Here is a 25223-nt window from a genome sequence, read left to right as displayed (position 1 = left end):
TACTGTAACACAGAAAACCAAATTTGAAGAAATTTAAAGATAATTGTTCAATCAAGCAGTCACTCACCTTCTAGTTGTGAGTGATTGCTTTGACCTCCTCAGTAAATGCATTTTTGTGAAAAATTGTATAAGGGTTTTAGAAACACAATCAGAGAGTATCTTTCTTAATCTACTGAATAAAGGGGCCATCCATATCATATGAGCTCAGATTATAACTTTATATATAGAATATAAGATTCCATGAAATCTTTGAAAAATGATAGACTATTAGTGTCAGTAATTCTTTATAATTGTGTTGTTCAAAAATAAAAAATAACTGTCTTTTTTAAACTGGTGTAAAATGTTTACATTTTGTTATTCTGCATGCAAAGCATTACATTGCCAGACTGAACCTGGCTTATTTTTATAAATAAAGATTTAGGAATCAGTTTTGAGAGGTTCAAACAATAGCTGTCAACATACTTTATATCTATGGTCTGGAGATAAAGTTTATTAAGATTGCCTCTCATGTTCTAGCATATCCATTATGTGATCTATTTAATTTATCTATATTTACTTGTAAAGTTCCAGTCATGTGGAAATGTGCTAGAGTAACACCTTTATACAAAAGTGGTGATCCTCTTGATCCTAACAATTACAGACAAATCTCAATTATTACAGTTTTTCTCGATTGCTTAAACACTATAACCAGGCTTTTGAACTAAAATTTCAAAACCATAATGCCATTTATCAAAAAGCACACCCATTTCACTAAACTATCAACACTATTCCCTGTTTTGACACATGAGTCAGATTTGTTGAACTGTCACTGCAAAACTCTACACACAAATCCCTTCATTTCTCATTGCTTAGACCATGTTGTCATTTAGAAAGCACTAGCATTCAAAATTGTTCAGTCAAGTCAGCACAGCTTCAGCTCAGTTAGCACACAATTACCCAGGTGGAAACACTAAGAGTCAAAATTTAACACACATCAATCAGAACCTTCAATAGATATATAAAAGGGCCCAAATCAGTTTATTGTGTTTTGGAACAATGGATCCTAGCCTGACGTCGTCATACTCAGATTCTATTCAGAATGTGAGTCTGATACTGGTCCATTGAGCTTTGATTATGGGGCGTGTTTCAACCGAACCAGGAAAGAAAATGCCTCAACCAATTAGAGCAACGTAGTAAGTGACGTATGTTTTTCATTCATGTTTCCGATCGACAAATGCCTTGATCGCGGTTCTCTGTTCCTCTTTTAAAATTAATGCGCTGTCGATATCTTCTATAACAGACGCGATGGCTCTCGCTATGAATCTACACAAGATGTTTCATAAACAAAGTTCAGGAGGAGCACATTCAAATAATCAATCCAATCAACCGTCTACGGTCTACCCTATCAGCATGAGAGGAAGCATATATTTATCACTCTGTCAACTCACCTAACATTACTTGACAGTTTTCAGCATACCCCCAATCACTCTCGGCTTGTTCTTCCACAGCCAGGAATACAGGGAAGTACTTTGGGTTCGGGCCGAACACCGAGCCCGCCCCTCAACTCGGACAGCACGTCAAATATGCATTTATTCTACCTGACTTATTTGTAAGCGTGAACTCGTGCAATCACAATTCTCCAGCGGCAGTCATTTGAATTCAACCCAAGCGCTCGTTGATGACGTGGATGATTACGTTACTGTTGCTCATCTGTCCATCATCGCATAAACCCCGCCCTGACAATTTGATTGGTCCGAACAATTTTTGTTCGGGCATAATAGGTCCTCAACGGATCGAGTCCAGACCGAACTTCCCGACCTAAAATTTTTGTGGGCGGGGCTAAGTTCGGCTGGCATCCAGGCTAAATGGATCCAGAAAGACATGAAGGAAGAGGGATAAGAATGAGGAGGAGGAAGGGCAAGGACAAGAAGACAAGCAGTCTCAGATGACATTCTGGGAGTCAAGACTATAAAGGAGAAAGGAAGCCCTCCCTTCACTGTCACACTCTGCAGCCACACTGTCTGACTGTACGACTGCTGGCCTTTTCTTGCAAGAAAATACACCTCATCAAAGACTATTGGAAATGTTTGTCTCTTATTCAGTGATAGAATTTTGTTTGCCACCACTCCTCCCTGAAGGTTCTCGAGGCGACGGTAAAGCGGCTCAAATTTGGCCTTACTCGTAGTACAGTCTCCCTCATAGTCATGCCATTGATAAAGACATGGGCAACTAGAGTGGCTTGAATTTCATCTGAGACTGCTTGTCTTCTTGTCCTTGCCCTTCCTCATCCTCATTCTTATCCCTCTTCCTTCATGTCTTTCTGGATCCATTGTTCCAAAACACAATAAACTGATTTGGGCCCTTTTATATATCTATTGAAGGTTCTGATTGATGTGTGTTAAATTTTGACTCTTAGTGTTTCCACTTGGGTAATTGTGTGCTAACTGAGCTGAAGCTGTGCTGACTTGACTGAACAATTTTGAATGCTAGTGCTTTCTAAATGACAACATGGTCTAAGCAATGAGAAATGAAGGGATTTGTGTGTAGAGTTTTGCAGTGACAGTTCAACAAATCTGACTCATGTGTCAAAACAGGGAATAGTGTTGATAGTTTAGTGAAATGGGTGTGCTTTTTGATAAATGGCGTTATGGTTTTGACATTTTAGTTCAAAAGCCTGGTTATAGTGTTTAAGCAATCAAGAAAAACTGTAATAGCAAGGTTGGATATAAAATGTCTGTATATTACAGTTTTTCTGAATTGCTAAAACACTAAATCCCATTGTAAAAACTAAACTGGCAACTGCCAAAACTCTTTTATCAAATCAATCACACTGTTGTCAAAATCTTAAACACTATTCATCTGTTTAGGACACAATTTGCGAATCTGAATCGCCCATTTACCAAAACTCTAAACACATTCTCAAACACAGAACACAACTTTGCAGTGTCATACACTTGTACCCAGAATGGTGCACACAGGCTACAGAAGTTAAACACAACTAACACACTGTTCTCATCCTTTACACACTACCACTCAAAATTGAAAACACATTTTGAGGTGGAGGACATGGAGGAGGAGGAGGTGGAGGAGGAGGTGGAGGAGGAGGAGGAGGTGGAGGAGGAGGAGGTGGAGGAGGAGGAGGAGGAGGTGGAGGAGGAGGAGGAGGTGGAGGAGGTGGAGGTGGAGGAGGTGGAGGAGGAGGAGGTGGAGGAGGAGGAGGTGGAGGAGGAGGTGGAGGAGGAGGAGGTGGAGGTGGAGGAGGAGGAGGAGGAGGTGGAGGAGGTGGAGGAGGTGGAGGAGGAGGTGGAGGAGGTGGAGGAGGTGGAGGAGGTGGAGGAGGAGGTGGAGGTGGAGGAGGAGGTGGTGGTGGAGGTGGTGGAGGAGGAGGTGGAGGAGGAGGAGGTGGAGGAGGAGGAGGAGGAGGAGGTGGAGGAGGAGGTGGAGGAGGTGGAGGAGGTGGAGGAGGAGGTGGAGGAGGTGGAGGAGGAGGAGGTGGAGGAGGTGGAGGAGGTGGAGGAGGAGGTGGAGGAGGAGGTGGAGGAGGAAGAGGAAGAGGAAGAGGAAGAGAAAGAGAAAGAGAAAGAGGAGTCTGTGTCAGAGGTGGTGGGCGAGGACAAAGACCAAGCAGATCAATAATTTCAAATGACATTCGAGCAACTGTCATAGATCATGTTCTGGTGCATGGCATGACTATGAGGGAGGCAGGGCAACGTGTGCAACCAAACCTAAGCAGGTTCTCAGTGGCTTCTATAATCCGGACCTTCAGAGAAGAAAACAGGTAAAGTATACTTGTCTCAGAAAGGGGACAATGAGACATAACTTTTCCATGGTACTGTGTTTTGAAAACATTTACTGAATAAAATGTGTGTATGTGTATACTTCTAACTAAATGGGGTTCTTTTTACAGAATTGAAAGACGGCCTCATGAGGGTGGAAGGACACGCATGTTCTCACAACACCAGGAGACACTTATTGTGGATAAGGTCCGTCAGAACAATGCAATTCGACTGCATGAAATACAGCAGCGGATTGTAGAAGACAACGTACATTTCGAGGGAATAAATAGTGTGAGTCTGTCAACAATTGATCGTGTCCTGCAACGCAACAAGATAAGGATGAAACAAGTTTATCGGGTACCATTTGAGCGAAACAGTGAGAGAGTGAAAGAGCTACGATGTCAATATGTGCAAGTAAGTAAACTCAGTACTAGAAAGTACTGTGTAGTTTGGGAAGCAGCACATGTATACATCTTACTGTGTCATTTATGGAACTAAATGTAGTTTTCACTGTGTACAGAGAATCTTTGAGCTTGACTCAATGGCTATGCCTCATGAATACATTTTCATGGATGAAGCTGGATTCAATCTAGCCAAAAGGAGAAGAAGAGGTCGCAACGTGATAGGTCAACGTGCCATTATTGAGCTGCCTGGCCAGCGTGGTGGAAATGTAACCATCTGTGCTGCCATCAGCAGCTATGGGGTTCTCAACAGTCATGTTACTGTTGGGTCATACAACACCGAACTGCTACTAACATTCCTGGATGGTCTACGGGGTGCTCTGCTCGAGCAGAGGGAGCGCGAGCAGGCGGAGCATCCCATGTATGTTGTCATTTGGGACAATGTGAGCTTTCACCGTGGTCCAAGAATACGTGACTGGTTTCAAAATGAGCAGCATTTTATTAATGTCTTTCTTCCACCATACTCTCCCTTCTTAAACCCTATCGAGGAGTTTTTCTCGGCATGGAGATGGAAAGTGTATGACCATAACCCTTACACACAGGAGAACCTAATTCAAGCAATGACTGGAGCATGTGGCGACATCAGCGTGGAATCTTGCCAGGGCTGGATTCGGCATGCTAAAGGATTCTTTCCCCGTTGCCTTGCACGGGAGAACATAGCATGTGACGTGGATGAAGTCCTGTGGCCTCACCCAGCAGAGAGGCGTGATTCTGAGGCAGAATAAATGCTGTAAACATGTCTTATTTATTTTTTTCTTTACAGAACTTTTCTTTCTCTTTTTTGCTGCAGTTTTTTTAAAAGCTTTATTTTATTTCTTTTTGTTTAAATCTGAGTACAAGAATAAAATTATTCCCGCTATCCCACAGTGTTTTGCATTTAATTATGTAGTGTGTAATTGTCACGGGTGACAAAAGCGCTATCGAGCGGAACCCCCTTATGAGCCATGAGTTTCCAGAGGGAACGATTTGTGGGCAACACATCCTACTCCGGTTCCGGGTGTGGTAGGAATTTTGCCCGGCCTGATTAGCGCTGATGCACTGCAGGTGCGAGAGAGAGAGACACAGCCTCCACATAGGCTTTCCGCCTGACAAATCAAACATAAAAAGAGCCATTGATACCCCTTTTCCACCAACAAGAACCGGGTGCTGGTTCAGAGCCAGAGCCAAAGCTGGTTCAGAGTTGGTTCGACTGACGAGCTTACTAAGAACCGGTTTGCCTTTCCACCGGCTAGAGAGCCACAACAGAGCCAGATCTTATGTCACTGTATACGTCTCATGTTGCCCAGCAACCGCTAGTGCGGTAGCGCCAAACACAAACACGCCAGGCTTGTTCGAGATGCATCGGCTTCTCGCAGATCGATCGCCGCATGACATCAAAGCACTGCGATAGCGATCTAAAAGCACAAGGAGTCGTATGCTCTCCAAACACTCCCGCAGCTCCGATCGGTCCTCGCCGCTCCGATGCATCTCGAACAAGCCATCAACAATAACGGACGTTGCAATACTATGGATGCTCATGGGTTTGCAAAAATACATCGGAATCCAACGCGTTCGTGCAGCTCGCCGTAACTTACATAGACGGATATTATAATCGAGCTGCTATTAGCTCGACTAGCTGCTATTTAAAAATGGCGGTCACAAGTTTCTATTCGTCTTGTTGGTCACGGTAACCCCGCCCCCAGCCCCTGACGCAAGCGGTTCTTTCTTGGCTCCGTTCTAGACCCTGCAATGATTTGGTGCTACTTAAGAACCAGTTTTACTGGTTCGGAGCTGGTGCTTTGGCGGTGGAAAAACAAAGAACCGATTTGAAACTAGGCTCTGGCTCCGAACCAGCACCAGCTCTGCCTTGGTGGAAAAGGGGTATGAGAGAAGCATGGGTGGTTCTTGTTCATCGTGGTTGTTGTTCGTCGGCCGTTCGTTCTCGGCAAGCGAAGTTTCTGGGCACAATCTTGTTTGTGAGAGCGATCGGGGTGAGAAGGTCTCCTGTGGAAGTGGTCTATATTGAGAGTTAAAATCGGCTGTGGTGAAGCCTCGTTGGGGAAAACCTGCCCATTGAAGTCTGCTGGACTGATTGATCGATTGGATCTGTGCTGAGGAGAGAAAGAGAAAGATAAGTGAACTGATTTCATCTTACAAACAATTGAAAAGCTTGAAGAGGATGCAGAGAACATAGATCTGACGGTTGGGAAAGCTATGTGTTTCAGAGTGTGTTGAAGAGGAACCAAAGATCGAGTATCCTTCACGGGAGTGTAATGAGAGGATTGAGGTCTCTGATCAGCCTTATTGTGTGAGTGAATTGCAGTGCTTTTGCCTTATTGATACACATTAATGCATTGCTGTGGATTTGAAGTGAACACATGTGCGGTGTGCTTTTGCTGAGAAGTAGCTTCAACTTCTGCATACGCCTTTGTGAAAAGTGATGATATCTGCTCTCTACTATTAACCTTTTCTCTGCCGAGCCCTGTGAGTGTACAGACATACTGGTGAAGTGCCATCAACCTTTTCTCTGCCTGAGCCCTGTGAGTGTACAGACATACTGGTGAAGTGCCATCAACCTTTTCTCTGCCTGAGCCCGGTGAGTGTACAGATACACTGGTGAAGTACTATTAACCTCTTCTCTGCTGAGCCCTGTGAGTGTACAGACATACTGGTGAAGTGCCATCAACCTTTTCTCTGCCGAGCCCTGTGAGTGTACAGACATACTGGTGAAGTGCCATCAACCTTTTCTCTGCCTGAGCTCTGCAGCATTACTGGTGAAAAGAGTTTCTGAATCATTGTCCCATACCTGTATAAAGACGAAAGTATCCTGTACTGAGAAGAATCCTTACCTTCCTACTTACTGCACAAGTCTTGAAGTCTGCAGCCTTACTGGTGAAAAGAGTTTCTGAATCATTGTCCCACCACTGTACACCGACGAAAGTATCCTGTACTGAGAAGAATCCTTACCTTCCTACTTACCGTTGATCCCCGAAGAATGCAGCATCGCTGGTAAAGTAAGCTTTTAAACCACTCTCACTATTGTGCACCGACGAAAGTACTTTGTACTGCGAAGAATCCTTACCTTCCTACTTACTGACCGAGACCTGAGGAAGACCGCATTGCTGACGAAGTAAACTCTTTGAGTCATTGTCCCACTACTGTGCACCGACGAGAGTTCCCCATGACGACGAAGGCCTAGAAGACATTGAATTCAATTAAGATTTGTGCCCTTTTCATATCTTGTGATAAATAAAGATTATTATTCTTTGGAACTTATCTTGTGTCTGTGTCATCCATCTGTTGCGGGCCTGTGGTGTCGGCTCCTCGCGGTGGTGGTGTGTTTCACGTCCAGGGCGGCGGGTCATCCGAGGTCCGCCCCGGTGACATAATGGTTGCTAAGTTGTGTTTGCACATTAGCTGGTTTTGTGTGTTTTTTGACGGTAGTGAGTGATTTTGATTAAAGTTAAAATGGTTTTGGGTCAAATGTTTGGTTTTGCAAGAGGAGTCAGAGGTTTTGTGAATGTAGCTTGAAAATTGGGTTTTGTGTTCACAGTTTAGAGAAAAGGAGAGCAGGTTTCAAGAAATGTGTCTTAGCAATTCAGAAAAACTGTAATCAAATGCTTTTTTTCTTTCTTTTAAAAAAGTCCCTTGTTTGTATACAATTGTATTTATAATTTTCCATTCAATACAGGACATCCCCCCCCCCCACCCACACACACACACACACACACACACACACATACACACATGACATCCACACTGAACATCTACAGAAACGCAATTAAAAATATCAAACCAGAATTCTTACACTTACACAACATGGTCATTGTGAACATTGTGATCACCTCAGGAAATCTGTAGCTTCAAGAGTTTATATGTACACATATTTAATGAGATGGCCTATTGCCTCATTTGCATTTTATTTTTAAGACAAAGTGTAATACAAAAAGGATTTCTCTTAATATGAAGATTAAAAAAGTCTCATTCACCTGTAGTGTGATAATAGTGTCACCGGTTGTGGTCATTTTCAGGACTTTCGTCCCGGTTAGAGATTTTGGCACACATCCCACGTTATTCAATGGGGTCATATTAGTCTATAACAGTTGAGATATTCTCCGCTAAATGAAGCACATACAAATCTTACCCAGGACCTAGACTAATTGAGATAATTCCCAAGTTCCCATTTGAAAGGAATTGTCTCGGGTTACAAATATAACCATGGTTCCCTGAGAAGGGGAACGAGACACTGTGCCTGGAAGACGCTATCATCGTGCCCAATGTCTGAACCACGTGTCTAAACATGACAATCTCAATGGCCCATGACGTCATTGCCGATGCGACTGTGAGTATAAGATGGCACCTGTAGTACACATCAACTTTTTTGTGTGAAGGAGACGTGGGTAGGCATACCTGAGGCATGGCAACGAGACACAGTGTATTGTTCTCCTTCTCAGGGAACGAAAAGGACAAGATCCCTTTCAAATGGGAACTTGCACTGCATCTTGAAGATGCTATGTGGAACAAATGCTGAGGGGAGTGACTGCCACATCAGCTGTTTTGAAGCACTACCACAATAAGCAGAAACATAATGACTCAACTGCCGGAGTCAAACAACTCCCCTAAAGGCGGGCGTACACGGTGCGATTTTTGCTGTTTTACGAGCTCGCAGATGATCGCGTGGAAATCTGCTCGCATGGTCGCGGCTCGCAGCGTGTGAGAGGAATTACGAGCCGAGCCGAGCACGTTAAGAGCACCTCCCGACCTCCCGATAATTTTTAAACATGTTTTCACCCGATTTTCACCAGCGTATAAGCTGTCCCCTATTGCCAAATCATACACAACCACGTCACAGGCTAGATCGATGGGGCTATAGCTCAGTGGCAGCAACCATACAGCGTGCGCATACACTGTCACACACACACACACACACACACACACACACACACACACACACACTCTCTCTCTCTCTCTCTCTCTATTTATGTTGTTTATGTTGAACAAATCATTTGAACACACATTTCTGTCATGAAGCTATAGTTGCTTGCAACATTGAAAGCTCTGGTCTCTGTGTTTAGCGCGAAAGCTCACGTGATTGCCGCCGGCTCGGGATAAAAATTTGTGCAGGACAGTCGGGCCGTGTACCAGCTGCTTTGATTATCAAGTTAACTGACTCGTAACGTGTGCAATATCTCATGACCTCCCGAGTGTCCGAACTCGCACCGTGTACGCCCGTGTACGCCCACTATCCATTGGCCAATACCCATTCATGGTTCCGGACTAAATGAAGCAAAGTTGTAGAGCTATTTTAAGGTATGAAGAAAATGATTTTCACAGGAAAACAAAACATTTAAATATGCCATTTTGATGATCAAAGATTTATTGACTACAGGGGAACTTTAATATTTTATACAGATACAGCAGATGTTGGTCACCAGCATAATGTATGTTTTGCACGCTGGGACCAGCATGGGGTGTGGGTTGCTGGTTTGCCGGACACCAGCATGGGAAGCGGGTGTGCTGGTGGACCAGTATAAAGTATATTTGGCATGCTGGGACCTACGACCATCACACTACAAGTAATGCTTGACTATTATTGGTGAAACCTGCAGTTAACAAGCAGAATCAAAGAAGATAAGAGGAACAGAAAAAAAGAGAAGAGACAAGCAGATAGCACAACAACTACAACTGACTCACAGCCACACAGACAATAAATCAGCAAATAAAATCAAAAATATGTCACCAGAGAATGCTTAAACAACTCAAAAAAAACATTATCATGTTTACTTATTATGAACACGTTTTGCTTTATTTATTTCATATGGTACATTTACAAAAGCTGTTTGTTAGTGTTCCTTTCATTGGGCACTTGGCCATGGACTTTGGTTAAATTAATTATCTTTCAGCAATTGTCAAAAGTGAGTGCTATCACTATTGTCTACAATATTTCATGTACTGACTGTAATGACACACATTTTACTATGTGTAGTTTTTGGAATCAGTGACTGACAGCTGGAGTTTGACACATGCGAGTTCTCAAATGAGCATGAAAGTGTTTTAAAAAAAGCAACTTTCCATTTTGAACTTGCATTATCAAGTTATTATTAAAGGTAGGGTAGGCAAAGGTAGGGGCTAGCAATAGCAAGATTCCACCGTCCCTTCAGAGCATCTCCAAAACCAAAACACATGAACGTGCACAGCCATAACATAGTCTGAAAAGCCTCACCATGAGATGGCGTTAAATTAACTCATGTCTCAAAGCACATAACATATTATGTTTTATTAACTAAGTTCGGGAAGAGCATGTTCAGATAATCTAACTGGCTTAACCTCTCTGTGCTCTTTGTTCCAGTTCCGCCTGATCTGCCCTTGTGGCTTTCAGCCCTGATCACCTGCCCTGTCAGCTCTGCCCTGGCCACCTGCCCTGTTGGCTCTAGCTGCTCCGCCATGGCTCCTCAACCCACCTCAGTCTCTAGCCCTGTTTCCACTCCACGCACCTGGCCCTCTGTCCCTCTCCCTGTTCTGCCTCTGCTCCAACTCCAACTCCCTCCTGGACTTATGGTTGTGTTTGGAGCATCTCAAAGCTTCTCCTTACTTAATTACAGTAATTATGACATGGTGTGAAATCATGATCATAACTCATAAACTCAATGTTTTGGTTCAGGAGGAACAGTTTGCGGTGCTCAGTGCCTCTACAACTCTGTATATCCTCATATACTGATGACGTGTGATGTCTGCATGAGCAGGGTGCGCAGAGGTATGGAAATACATAAGAAATACATACCATACACCCGATGTTCTTTCATAAGAGGTATTTTCATAATAATAATTTATATTAATAATGAGCATAGCGCACTAACATTATCGAAACATTAGCTATCCTGATTCAGCAGTGATGAATGTCAAAGTGCTTTTTGACATTTACATAGAGTTCACACTGCATGCTTTTCAAAGTCATCAGATCACTGTTCTTTTCACACTGCATGACTATCTGGGGTACCATTCAGTCGCTGCTGATTGCATATCGCACGATGGATCGGTGACGGGGGTTTCACATTGCATGACTTTACAATAGGAAGAATCACAGACAACTCTGTCTGGTCCGCAAACTACATTTCACATCTAAACACATGCGAGAAGTGATAAGGAAATAACGCAAGATCATGCTCAGATACTGTATATCTATGCCTGGTAGACCTACACCAAATGTTCATTAAAAAGGGTCCTGTACAGGGCTGTACAGTGCGACATATATCTACGAAAAGATTGGTCTGTGCGATGAATAAATGTACCACTGTAGCACGCGTGCGATACAGTTTTGTAACAAGTACTCCGTTACTTGCGTTTGTTTTCAGACATGATAACAGTCGTTTTATACTTGTGCTTATGCGATATCACGATTTTTGATCGTGGATGATTTGATGTCTCCACGATCTGCTTTTGAAGAAATATGTATTGTGCTACAGCGCACAGTCTATCAAGCTGCAGTCCTACATCAAGATGTTAGGTCTGGCAGCTCAGCATAGACACGGCTCAATCCGAGGGGCGGGATAAACGGCTGTCTTTCAAATTCCCTCTGCACGCAATAGGACAGCGCTTCAACCAACCAGAGCGTTTTCCCAACAGCGGAGCTAACGTTAGTTGATAGATTAAACTTTTGCCATATCTGGCCGGCAAAACTACGAACACATCTTCCTTTTTTAAGAATGACTTAAGTGCCATTCTTTGTTCTTTTCTCAAAGAAAAGTTGAACTCCAAGTCCTCCAGTCGCGGCCAAAGCCGATTCAAAAGACCGCTGTTCGTCAACAGCCATTCTTTGTTTTCAAGTAGCAGGGAATTCACACGGAACCATCACAACTCTGTCGTCATTATGTTAAAGCCCGCCCACCGACTCTATACATGATGTGATTGGCCTGACCTGAGTTTGGTTTTTCCAGCTCGAAAAGTCAACGGAGAGTTGCTAGACTACCCTGGAAGCAAAATTTTGTTGCCGCTAGGGTGCGTCTAGTTCCCTTTCGTTGTCACTCCGAGTTACGTCGATGCCGACGAATGGGGTTTCGCTTAGAAATCCTATCACCTTCGAGTATATAAAACGAGCCAATGGCAAAGAAATGCCATGGGTCTGCGGAATTTGCATAGCGTAACTCCGCCCCACCCTGGGGGTATATAAGGAAGTGCGCTGGCAACATGCAGATATGTTTTCGCTTCGGAGCCATGTTGATGTACTTCACTCCACAGCCAATCCTGAGATTCATCTCTTCATTCTCTTCGAGACGAGCCTCTCTCCAAGTGTTGGTGTGACAGCGAGTTCCAGCGAGTGCACATTCCCTGCTTATCTGTGCAGTGATTTGCCAGTGTGTGTGTGTTCTCTCCCTGGTCGCTTCAGCATTTGTGGAGAAATCTCCTTTCTAAAAGAGCTTGCACGCGGCACGTCTTTTTAAAGATGCCTCGCCCGTGCACTTCTGGTTGCGGTCTTCTCATTTCTGACTCTGATGGGCACAATCGCTGTCTTGTGTGTCTGGGTGTAGAGCACGCTAAGGCAGCGTTTGTGGATGAGTCATGTTCCCATTGTGGGAACATGCCCATCGCACGGTTGCGGTCGAGACTCAATGACCTTCATGGTAGAGTCCCCTCATCCGCACCCCGATCTACTGGCTCCACGAGAGCTGGTACTTCGGCTGGCGGCCAGGGTGACCTGAGGGTTACGGTGTGGAACAAAGCGCAGACTATTCCACGCTCCACACCGTCCTCTAGCGCCGTGCAACCCGTGAGTGTTTCGAATGAGCCCGCGGTACAGTCCTCTGACTTGCCGCGGGTCTCATTCGGCGCTCCAGAGGAAGATGTGATGTCGATCGCTGCATCACAAGGTGGGCAAGAGTCCTTGGGAAGTGAAGATTCGGCTGTGCTGCCACCTTCGGGTGTGCCAGCATTGCCCGAGTCTGATCCCGAGATGACTGCCATGCTTTCCCGGGCAGCCGCGGCCATCGGTCTTGAGTGGTCCCCGCCACCTGGTCCGGTGCGCTCGCGGCTGGACGATTGGTTTTTGGGTGCCGCCGCTGATCCTCGTCAGCGCGCAACCCCAATGCCTTTCTTCCCGGATGTGCATGAGGAGGTCACGAGGTCCTGGAAGGCACCATTGTCTTCCCGTGATCGCTCGGCGACCTCCTCCGCCTTGCCTCCTCTCGATCAGGCGGCCGCCAAAGGGTACACTGGGGTTCCCCAGGTTGAACGCTCTGTTGCGATGCAACTGTGTCCTCAGAGTGCTTCTTCCCGCGGTGACCCAAAGCACCCCTCCAAAGCCTGTAGGTTCTCCTCCACCCTTGTGGCGAAGGCCTATAGAGCTGCGGGGCTGGCGGCCTCCTCACTGCATGCCATGGCGACACTCCAGGTCTACCAGGCCCAGATGTTGCGTGACATGCACGAGGGGAGGACTGACCCAGGGCTCTTTGATGAGCTGCGTGCCGCCACCGACCTTGCTCTCCGAGCGACGAAGGTGACCGCACACTCCCTGGGTCAGGTGATGTCCACTTGCGTGGTCCAGGAGAGACATCTGTGGCTCAACCTGGCCGATATGCGTGAGGCCGAGCGTCCCGGTTCCTCGACACTCCCATATCCCAGGCTGGCCTTTTCGGCGGGGCGGTTGAGGACTTTGCCCAGCAGTTCTCGACCGCCCAGAAGCAGACTGAGGCTCTCAAACACGTCCTGCCCCGACAGCCCGCTGCTGCCTCCACCCAGCCGTCGGCACAGGTGCCTCAGTCTGCTCGCCGCCGAGGGAGCCCTCCTACGGCTCCCGCCCCTCCCGCACGGCCCCAGCAGCAGCCTCCATCCGGGTCGCGTCGTGGAGGACGTCGTAGGAAGGCGCCACAGCCCTCTCCCGCCCCGTGCCCCGCTAAACGCCAGGCCAAGCGGCGCTCCTGAGATGGGCTGCTCAGAGATGGCGTTGAGTTCTTCCCAGGAGACGGTAGCAGTCCTTGGTTTTCCCCACCCCGCTGCTCGTCCCACGACGGGCAGCACCCTAATGTGGTTAAAAAAATAACTCACTTCCCCATCTCTTAGCACACAGAGTGTCCGGATGACAGTGCGCGCCGCTCAAGAGCCTCGCCACTCTCGTCCCCCTCTGTCGCCAGTTCCCTGCCAGAGCACGCCCCCGTGGGACGCTGGTCCTCCCCTGGCCTCCTCTGGCAGGACGCGGCTAATGACCGTGCCCCCGCACCGGGCCGCTATGCCACCCACGCCTGGGCCGGTCATTCCGCCTCGCTGCACCACCGAGGGTACGTCTGTGGTCCGCATGACCCCGCTGGTACAGTTCCTGGAAGCCTGGTTAGAGCTTCCCAGGCTGTCCCGCTGGGTTGCGAGGACCATCAGGCTCGGCTACGCGATTCAGTTCGCGCGGTCTCCTCCCCGCTTCAGGGGAGTCCGCTTCACTTTGGTCGGTGGCAATGCCCCGGTTATGAGAGCGGAGGTCGCTACCTTACTGGCGAAGGGTGCGATCGAGACTGTCCCTCCAGCCGAAATGAGGTCCGGCTTTTACAGCCCCTACTTCATTGTACCGAAGAAATCCGGTGGGTTACGACCAATCCTCGACTTGCGCGTCTTGAACCGCTCCCTTCACAGGATGCCGTTCAAGATGCTCACGGCCAAACGCATTTTCGACACAGACCGTTTCTACGGTTTGCTTTCGAGGGGCAGGCATACCAGTACGCGGTTCTCCCTTTCGGGCTAGCCCTGTCTCCTCACGTCTTCACGAAGGTCGTCGAGGCAGCCCTTCACATCCTGAACTATCTCGACGACTGGCTGATCCTATCTCACTCTCGAGACCAGGTTTGCGAACACAGGGACCTAGTGCTCCGGCACCTAGCTCGTCTGGGCCTTCGGGTCAACTGGGAGAAGAGCAAACTCTGCCCCGTGCAGAGGATCTCTTTTCTCGGTATGGAGATCGACTCGGTTGCCATGTGCGCGCAGCTTACGAGCGAGCGCGCGCAGTCACTGCTGACTTGCCTTCGTCAGTTCGAGGGCAAGAGTGTGGTTCCACTGAAACTATTTCAGAGGCTCCTGGGGCATATGGCATCCGCAGCCACAGTCACGCCGCTCGGGTTGCTTCATATGAGACCACTTCAGCTTTGGCTTCGCGATCGAGTCCCGAGGTGGGCATGGCATCACGGCACGTTCCGAGTCCCAGTGACTCCGACCTGCCGTCAGACCTTCACCCCGTGGTCGAACCTCAGTTTTCTTCGGGCCGGAGTGCCCTTGGAACGAGTTTCCAGGCATGTTGTTGTATCAACAGATGCCTCCACCACGGGCTGGGGCGCCATGTGCAATGGACATTCTGCCGCGGGCTCCTGGACAGGACCCCAGCGCCTTTGGCATGTCAATTGCCTCGAGTTGTTGGCTGTACGTCTTGCCCTGCACCGCTTCCATGCGTTGCTCAGGGGTCAACACGTATTAGTCCGATCAGACAATACCGCGACTGTAGCGTACATCAACCGTCAAGGTGGTCTGCGCTCCCGCCGTATGTCACAACTCGCCCGCCACCTCCTCATATGGAGTCAGAAGCATCTGAGGTCGCTTCGAGCCATTTATATCCCGGGAGACCTGAACCAGGTGGCCGACAAGCTGTCTCGGCTTCGGCCTCTCGCTGGAGATTGGCGACTCCATCCCCAGACGGTCCAGCTGATCTGGGATCAGTTCGGGGACGCACAGGTAGACCTGTTTGCCTCCCACGACTCGTCCCACTGCGGCCTGTTTTATTCCCTGACCGAGGGCACGCTCGGCACGGATGCACTGGCGCACAGCTGGCCGCGGGGCCTCCGCAAGTATGCGTTTCCCCCAGTGAGCCTCCTTGCGCAGACCTTGCGCAAGATCAGGGAGGACGAGGAGCAGGTAATTTTGGTTGCCCCGTATTGGCCCAACCGCACCTGGTTCTCAGAACTAGTACTCCTCGCGACAGCACCTCCCTGGCCAATTCCTCTGAGGAAGGACCTGCTTTCTCAGGGACGGGGCACCTTATGGCACCCTCGTCCCGATCTTTGGAACCTCCACGTGTGACTCCTGGACGGGACGAGGCAGGTTTGAGTACCCTACCACCAGCGGTGGTGGCTACCATCACTTCCGCTAGAGCATCATCCACGAGACATGCCTATGCGTTGAAGTGAAACCTCTTCGTCAACTGGTGTTCTTCTAAAAATCTAGAACCCACGAAATGCCCCATCAGTGTCGTGCTTTCCTTCCTGCAAGAAGGGTTGGAGCGAAGGCTGTCTCCCTCCACCCTGAAAGTGTATGTTGCCGCCATTGCCGCACATCACGACGCAGTTGATGGTAAGTCCTTGGGAAAGCACGACCTGATCGTCAGGTTCCTGAGGGGAGCCAGGAGACTGAATCCTCCTCGTCCTGAGTGCTCCCTTTGAGCCTCTGCAATCAGTGGAGCTTAAGTTCCTGTCAATGAAGACAGCGCTCCTGGTTGCATTGGCCTCCATCAAGAGGATAGGGGACCTGCAGGCATTTTCGGTTGACGAAGCGTGCCTGGAATTCGGACCGGCTAACTCTCACGTGATCCTGAGACCCCGGCCTGGATATGTGCCCAAGGTTCCCACCACACCCTTTCGAGCCCAGGTGGTGAACCTGCAAGCGTTGCCTCTGGAGGAGGCAGACCCAGCCTTGGCACTGCTCTGTCCAGTACGCGCACTCTGTGCCTACGTTGACAGAACGCAGTGTTTCAGGACCTCAGACCAGCTTTTTGTCTGTCATGGTGGGAAGCTGAAGGGAAAGGCTCTCTCCAAGCAGGTTGTCTCACTGGATAGTGGACGCCATTGCTTTGGCATACCAGCAGCAAGGTCGACCATGCCCCCTTGGTGTGACGGCCCACTCCACCCGGAGTGTGGCATCCTCTTGGGCTTTAGCGCATGGCGCCTCGCTAACAGACATCTGCAGAGCTGCAGGCTGGGCGACACCTAACACATTCGCGAGATTTTACAATCTCCGAGTGGAGCCAGTTTCTTCTCATGTACTCGCTTCAACTAGCCGGTAAGAGATTCTGCTCAGGTGTCTTCGCTTGCTCGCCATTCCTCTCCACGGACGGGATACGTGCGATATTTCCTCCGGTGAGCCTAATAAGCCCTGAGTCTCCTCCAGCACTGACGACGTCAACGCCAGAGTTATGCAACTGAGCAGCTTTCGCGCTTGGCTAGGTGCCTCCATGTGCATGGTTCCCCCTCTGGGCGACCCCCACATGTGTATTCCACTGTAAGCCTCTTTGAGCATGTGTCTTTCCCTTGGCAAGCCACCTTGCCACCCCTGGGGTTGAAATATTCCACCTGCGGCTGGACACCCCAGTGATTCTCCATATGCAGCCCTTCGGGGTCATATGTGTATCCCAAGTCCCCCCCTTCGGGCTGGGCATAATTGCATATTTCCACTGGATATGCTTCCCAGTGTACCTTGGTATTCCTGTGTTAAGTAGGACTCCTTCGTCCGTGCTAGTCTCACGACAGGGAGCTCAGACTTACGCAGTGCACTGGAAGACAGTCGAGAGGTGGCGTGATTACACTGGGAACTCCATTCGTCGTCATCCGACGTAACTCGGAGTGACAACGAAAGGGAACGTCTCGGTTACATATTTAACCCTCATTCCCTGAGTAGGGAACGGAGACGTTACGTCTCCCTGCCACTTCCGCTGTACCGCTGGAACGCCTGAGTTTAGTCTCGGCTCCTCAGCGAAGACATATCTGCATGTTGCCAGCACACTTCCTTATATACCCCCAGGGTGGGGCGGAGTTACGCTATGCAATTTCCGCAGACCCATGGCATTTCTTTGCCATTGGCTCGTTTTATATACTCGAAGGTGATAGGATTTCTAAGCGAAACCCCATTCGTCGTCATCCGACGTAACGTCTCCGTTCCCTACTCAGGGAACGAGAGTTACATACGTAACCGAGACGATTTCTAGGCTACCATATTCCCACTGATACTTCACATATTATGTAAAAATTTATTTTCAACTAAAATACGTTTCCAAAGACTCACAACCTCATTAGTTGTGTCTGTGTTTGCCGACCAGACTGGACATTTTCAGCCAACACAAGTTGTGGTGTTACATTCTTACATCTTCAGACTTCAAAGTATGTCATTTGAAGCAAGGTGTTCAATAGCTTGCGGTTATCAGAGTGAGTTTTTAGTTACAAGATTTTTTACCCACTGTGCCACATTTTGTATGTGTTTATTTAAGGCTGTTTATGCAAATCAAGCCACAGCAGAGAGGTCTTCAGAGACTTGTTTTATGATATAAAAAAATCATGTATGGTGACTCGTAGGTCTTCTTAAACATAGCACACATAGGCTAGACCTAATTCTTTGCACATTCACATATCCTCTGAAGATAAAGTGATGGTAATGTCAGATCGTATCACAGAAGGTATTTCTGGTAATGCAATTTCATGTACATGTATATTGTTAAACTGACTAAATAATTAATATTCACATGATGTATTAAACATTGTGGCAACAATTATACAAAACTGATAAGCATGAAAACAGTAGATTAAACTTTAAGGTTAAATTTGAAGGTGTCCTTGTTACAATGCAGTGGTGCATAGTAATATTAATTAACTGAATATATTTACTGTAGGGTTAGAGTTAGGATTAAGAATAGGTTTAGGGTCAGCTGTGTGTACTTATGCATAATTTATAGTTATTACTATATTAACTACAAGCAGCATATGTAACATCTTTTTTTTAGGTAAAAATCATGTGAACTGTGTCTTCTTTCATCCTCAGGTCAATGAATCCATCCTTTGCTTAACGAAAAATGGAAAATGGAACATATTTTTACTTGATGTTGTTTGAAAATATTGGGTACATAAGATATGCTTTCTTCAGTTTGGGAATTGTTCTATACTGTGGTATTATATTCTTTAATGCCTTTATAATTATTGCAATTTGTCTGGAAAGGACTTTACACCTGCCCATGTACATTCTGATTGCATGTTTGTCCATCAACTCTGTGTTTGGAACAGCTGCTTTTTTCCCAAGGTTACTGACAGACTTGCTGTCTGACACACACTTGGTGTCCCGTGAAGCATGCCTCTTACAGGCTTTTGTCATTTATTCATATGCATCAAATGAAAATACAATATTAATGTTAATGGCATTTGACAGATATGTAGCAATCTGTAAACCTTTACAATACAACAGCATAATGACTCCCAGGATTTTATCTGTTTTAATAGCTATAAGCTGGATTTATCCAATGTTTTGTGTTGGTATTACTGCTATTTTAAATGCCAGACTGATTATGTGTGGTAACAAACTGTGGAAGGTTTATTGTCACAACTGGGAAATTGTCAAGCTTTCTTGTGGAAACACTATTATTATTAATGTTTTTGGCTTTTTCATAGTGACCACAATTATTATCATGCCTTTAAGTTGTATATTATATTCCTATGTTAGAATTCTCACCATTTGTACAAAAAGTTCACCAGAGTTCAGGAGAAAAGCATATCAAACTTGTATTCCACACATAGTGATCCTTTTAAATTTCTCTATTGCTATTTTTTGTGAGGTTACTTTGAGTCGGGTAACGACTTTGGATCTCCCTCTAAGCCTGTCAATTATTCTTTCACTGGAGTTTCTTATTGTACCACCCATCCTGAACCCTCTCGTTTATGGTTTGAATTTTCCTGAAATTCGCAAAAAAATTATATGCATTATAAAAGCATCCAAATAGCTGTGTTTTTTGATGTAATAGATACTACACAGAATGTTTATGATATTCAACCCAAAATCATTGTTTAATCAAACATTGTTTTATCTCTTACCATGCTTTATAATGATATACATTCCATGTTATGAGTTTAAGCCTGTAAATTTTAACCTGCCAGTAAATCTTTGCCACAACTTTATATTTATTATAGGCCTATACATATTTGGCCCGTAGTCCCAGACTAATATGCATGTTTGAGCTATATGAACTGAAAGCAACTTGCACTTACATATCCTAATATGTCAGTGCCATTGTTTTGTCTCAAGATGCACACCGGTAATGTTTGTTTTTTTTTTTGTTTTTTTTTCTAAGGCATATTTATAAAAGCTAAATTTCTAAATTTAACTAATCTAGCCTTGTCTGTGAAACTGGGCCATAATGTACTACTTAGTTTGGCTTGTAAAATCCACCCCTTAACTCTTTCCCCGCCACTGACAGAATTTTCCATCATTTATGACACAACAATTTCCCACCATTGACAGAATTTTCTAAGAGGCCCTCGATACGTACAAACTCCAACGTAATAAAACATTGCCAGATTCACATTTATCTGTTAGGGAAAAAAAACGTAACGATTTTAGCACCAGTCACTGGACATTTCACTTTGAAACTTTCTTGCGTTTTTTAAAAATGTTGCCACAGGTACGTTTTTCTAATGAGCCTGGGCTGGTAATGCTGAGATAATAGTTGTTTTTCATTACACAAATTATATTATTCTGTGATTTTAAATCAGTAGCTATAGTGTATTCAAACTTTAAGCAATAAGGGCGAGTAGTCTTTGAATGAAAGAGTTTGGTATGTATATTTATTTTATTATTATTTTAATATATTATTTTGATTAATTTTAGAAAAAATAAAAATCTACTACTACAATATTGTTTTGTGAAAAACTATTGTCACGTTCTGTTGGTGTTTAGTTTCATTTTCATGTGCTTTAATTTTGTTTCTCTTCGGTTGACTGTTTCCTTTGTTCTAGTTTCCCACCAGTCTTTAGTTACCATGGACACTCTTGCAATCAATACAACTTTTACAACATTTATTTCATTATCATTGTATATTTAAGTTCCTCTTTAGTTCTCATTCTCTGTCGTGTGTTGGTCGTGTGTTAAACGTAACGCTGTCACGTTGCCTTCTCATCAGTGGATTACCTGTGGTTATTTTGTTTAAATAAATGCCCTTTTGCTATTAGAACCTTTTTGGACTTACTTCTTCATCCGTGGACTAAACTGTTACAACTATTGTCTTTATTTTTTCCACTAATAATCTTATCATGAAATATCACTGAACTTACTTCAGATGGACTGTGACGCTATTTTCTTCTGGAAACAAACTTTTTTGCTTAATTGTCCTGTTATCTCAGTAAAGCTGCTTTGAAACAATATTTGTAAAAAGCGCTATATAAATAAATGTGACTTGACTTATATAGTTCTGTATTATTTGTTTCATAATTCCGTAAAAGCAAGTGACATGAAATAATTCAGTGATATATGAGTCAAATATAATTTTTTGTTCTCACTCTCTGTACTATATTTGACGGAGTATAAGAGTTATACTTATGTGGATATTTATTTTTTTTACCGTAAAATATTTATTAAGATATTTTTTACGATTTTATATTAAGATATCGAATAAAGAGAAGAAACTGTCTCGGGTTACAAATGTAACATCTCGGTTACGTATGTAACCCTCGTTACATTAAGGAGGGAACGGAGCCGGTGACCTGGCTGCCCCAGTGGGGCACAGCAGATGTTGCGACGGGACATGACGTCTCCGTTCCCTCCTTTAGGGAACAAGGGTTACATACGTAACTGAGATGTTCCCTTTCAGTCGTCTCTCTCGACGTCAAATCGGTGATCAACGAATAGGAATCCCCTACCAAAGCGCCACAGTCCGAAACTGATAGAACATCTTCGGGGGTCCTCTCGGTGAGAGGAACACCGCTTGATGAACAGGTTCCACTTCAAGGTGTAATGGTGTCTCGTAGATGGTGCTCGTGCCAAAGTGATGGTGTTAAGTACCTCTGAGGGTAAGTCACCTTGAACCTCCAATTCCCGTTCAGGTACCAGACATAAAGTTTCCAGAGGTCTGGGCACGGGTGCCATAGGGTGCCCCGTCTCTGAGAAAGAAGGTACTGTCAGTGAGGACAGGAAACGACCACATCCAGAAACACACAGGCGAAATGACATCTTTAGAAAGACACAACTCCCACTCATGTAAGCTCTTTTAGGAGGCTCGCTCTCTTTTGGTGCTGAAGCACACGGGAAAAGATTGTGGCAACACTGACAGGGAATGTGCAGCCTGTAGTGTGCACTCACTCTCGTTGAAGGTACAGCTCTTACCAGCTGTAATAACAGCTTTTTAGCACTCTGAAAAAGTCCACCGAGTGGTGTGCTACAGTACAGTTCAGTACAGTATGCAATTTTTGCAGTATCCCTTGTCAGAAGTTGTGAATGGTACCCTAATTCCGAACCGTACAGTACCAATTTTTCTGGGACCCTTCCGTTAGGGTACCTAGCACAGCAGTCCGGTACTAAAGGGTGGAGCTAGACTCAATGCAGTACGTTGATTGGTTGCCAGATAATCATCACTTGCGCGTACTACAAGGGGAATGACAATGCAAAAGGCGCCATTTTTTCATACATTTGAAACACAATACAGTTTCTTCTTGTGACAAACATTCACATGCCGAGTAGCAAGAACAAGATCTGCTGTATGTCCTCCATTGTTTCGCTTTCTTCGTTGTGCGAGAATGACATCAATCGCTACTTTCCGGCATACACCACGCCTATCAAGTAAGGGTACTGTTGGCGGTGGAAACGCAAGCCGGATCAGTGTTTACTGTCCCGAATCGTACTGAAATGTACTGTCCTGTACTGTCCTGTACCACTCGGTGGAAATGAGGCATTAATATTAATGTTGGAAATGGCCAAGTTAATGAAGGAGTTAGAAAATTAAATAGTAAAACTTTTGGGTACAACAGCTTCTGCAGGTGATAGTGATTGTTTTGAAAGCAGTAAATAAAAAATAAAAATTGCTTGCAGACTGCTGGTGTGAAAGCACAATGGGCGCTATTCGTTCACGTTTTCAAAGTATCACACAAAAAAGAAGAAGAAGAAAAAAAAGAAAATTTAAAAAGAAAAAAGTCATGGAACACAAAGGCAAAAGATAAATACAAGATAGTAAATGTGAAAGTAAAATTTTAAACATGCAAAATTAACAATAATAAAGAAAAACATGATACCTGCATAAACACATGGAAAACCAAGATATTTTTTTTAAAGAAACAGACGAATATCAAAATCTTCACTCTTCATCTTCATCAAGATAGCCGCCGTTACGCCTGTGTCTTCGGACAAGATGGTTGCCCACATGCCTGAGCCCTCAGCCAAGATGGCCGCCGCCACACCTGAGCTCTCGGAGGTTGCAGTGTTGACCATATGGGCTATGGCTATGTCTTGTGTGTGTGAAAAAGCGTTGTAAAATAGTTCCGGTTCACATGGCTACTCGGAAGCGATAAATAATTCTGTATTATAATTTTTTAAGGCCAGACAAGTAATTTGTTTAGGTCAATTTGTAAAGAAAGACTACACGACTGCACACATATATATTCAAACGGGCAGACTAAACATGACTAAACATAGACTAAACATGTAATACGTATCAGCGTTTTCACAGGTTTGCATATATATGTATATATATATATATTGTAAGAACAATGGGTCGTACATTAATATTAATATTAATATTAATATTAGCTCAAATGATCTATAGGGAATTTTAATAATTAATCATGAATATGATTAATATTTTGTATGTTACAGTTACATTAATTTATCGCAGCTGAACTAGATTGATATATGAACGATTACCATAACGGGTTATGGTTCGTCATTAATACATCAATTGTTCTTATTTCAGCTCGAAGTTATGGGATAACTTTAATGGAATTAATTTAGTTATCAAACAATCTGTTTGTCCAGCGAACAGATTGTACGTAAGATTAAATTAACTCTCAAGGAAAATTATCCTTCCTACAAACACGAGAAAGAGTCTCTTTTCCAGGCCTTGAAAAGACACTCTCGGTGTCTGCAGACTAAAATTAGGTTACTTAAATCGTAGCCTACCAAGATAAAGCATATAGCTAAGATCGAACATTTCAGGGACTAAGTAACATGGGCAATTAAATCAGAGTCAGTCAATATGGAATTTAATAATTGGACCAATACATCGAACTAAGGAATATATCAAACTACACAATACACACGGATTATATGTCTATGTACATAACATACAGTTAAACAATACAAGATAACGAATAACGAAAATGAGAGAGAGAGAGATAGATAGATAGAGAGAGATCGGAAGATGCGAGAGATGGAGAGGATGAGCGAGCGAAAGTGAAAGCAACCTGTGCGATCAGAGAAAGCACAGTTTTAGGCAGACTCACAGACAGCAACCTTTTGACAGACAACAAGGAATCAGATCACCTTGAAAAAGGGAAGATACAACCTTAAACAGCATTTAGATTTCGAGACTTGCATGTGGTCTGTTGTGGTGCTGAGGCAGGCGCGCGCGCATGGGCCTTTGTTCTCTCATGCGTCTTCAGGTGAGCGCGGCCGCGGGATTTTCAAAAGAGTCTTTTCTTTGAGTTGAAGTTGCTTGCTGCGTTTGCTTCGCTGAGTCCGAATACGAAAGAATGCTCCCTAAAAGGGAGCCATGGGTCTTCTGAAGAAGAGGGTTCGTAAAAGCAGGAGAGAGAGAGAGAGGATTTTCTGAGTCTGTCTTTTATGGACAATATGGGTTGACGCCTCTGTTCGCGCGAACAACCAATGAACGTCCAAAGGTCTGAAGCGGGAAAAATGTCTTTGTCTCTGGGGCCACGCCCACTCGGATGAGTCATGAGGAGATGAGCTTTGAGCTGTTCGGCTCCCGAAATATGAAAAAGTGTAAAATAATGCACATTACTTCATTCTGCTATCGAAATTCGACTCTGTTAGATTGAGAGAATTTCAACGATATCACACACGTCATATGAAGATTAAGAAAATCAAGTTACATAAGATATGCATATTTACAAGCATTTTAAAGTTCGTTACATGTCTAGAAATAAGATTTACCCAAAATGTGTAACCCTAACCCTAATGGATATGAAGCTTGAGGAACTAAACACGGTACACACCTGATTTGTCTAACCTTATTACCAAAGTTTACCAGAATACACAAACTACACCACGTAAAAGAAAAATTATGAGATGGGAAATTACATCCATGTTTACA

General features: G+C 45.0%; 2 protein-coding genes across 2 annotated transcripts; both read left to right on the top strand.

The window, feature by feature from the left end:
• Positions 1-3492: 3492 nt before the first annotated feature.
• LOC307167855 (uncharacterized protein) lies at positions 3493-4941 on the top strand (the record flags this gene model as incomplete). Its single annotated transcript, XM_079887159.1, has 3 exons — positions 3493-3757; positions 3887-4169; positions 4276-4941. The coding sequence occupies exons 1-3, from the start codon at positions 3666-3668 to the stop codon at positions 4939-4941; spliced, it is 1041 nt and encodes a 346-aa protein (XP_079743285.1). The 5' UTR covers positions 3493-3665.
• A 14051-nt stretch (positions 4942-18992) lies between these two features.
• LOC307167013 (olfactory receptor 6N2-like) lies at positions 18993-19910 on the top strand (the record flags this gene model as incomplete). Its single annotated transcript, XM_079885878.1, has 1 exon — positions 18993-19910. The coding sequence occupies one exon, from the start codon at positions 18993-18995 to the stop codon at positions 19908-19910; it is 918 nt and encodes a 305-aa protein (XP_079742004.1).
• Positions 19911-25223: the final 5313 nt, after the last annotated feature.

This window comes from Squalius cephalus (genome assembly GCF_949319135.1).
Source record: "Squalius cephalus genome assembly, chromosome: 11".
NCBI classification, from domain to species: domain Eukaryota; kingdom Metazoa; phylum Chordata; class Actinopteri; order Cypriniformes; family Leuciscidae; genus Squalius; species Squalius cephalus.
This window is presented reverse-complemented; position numbering and strand designations above follow the sequence as displayed.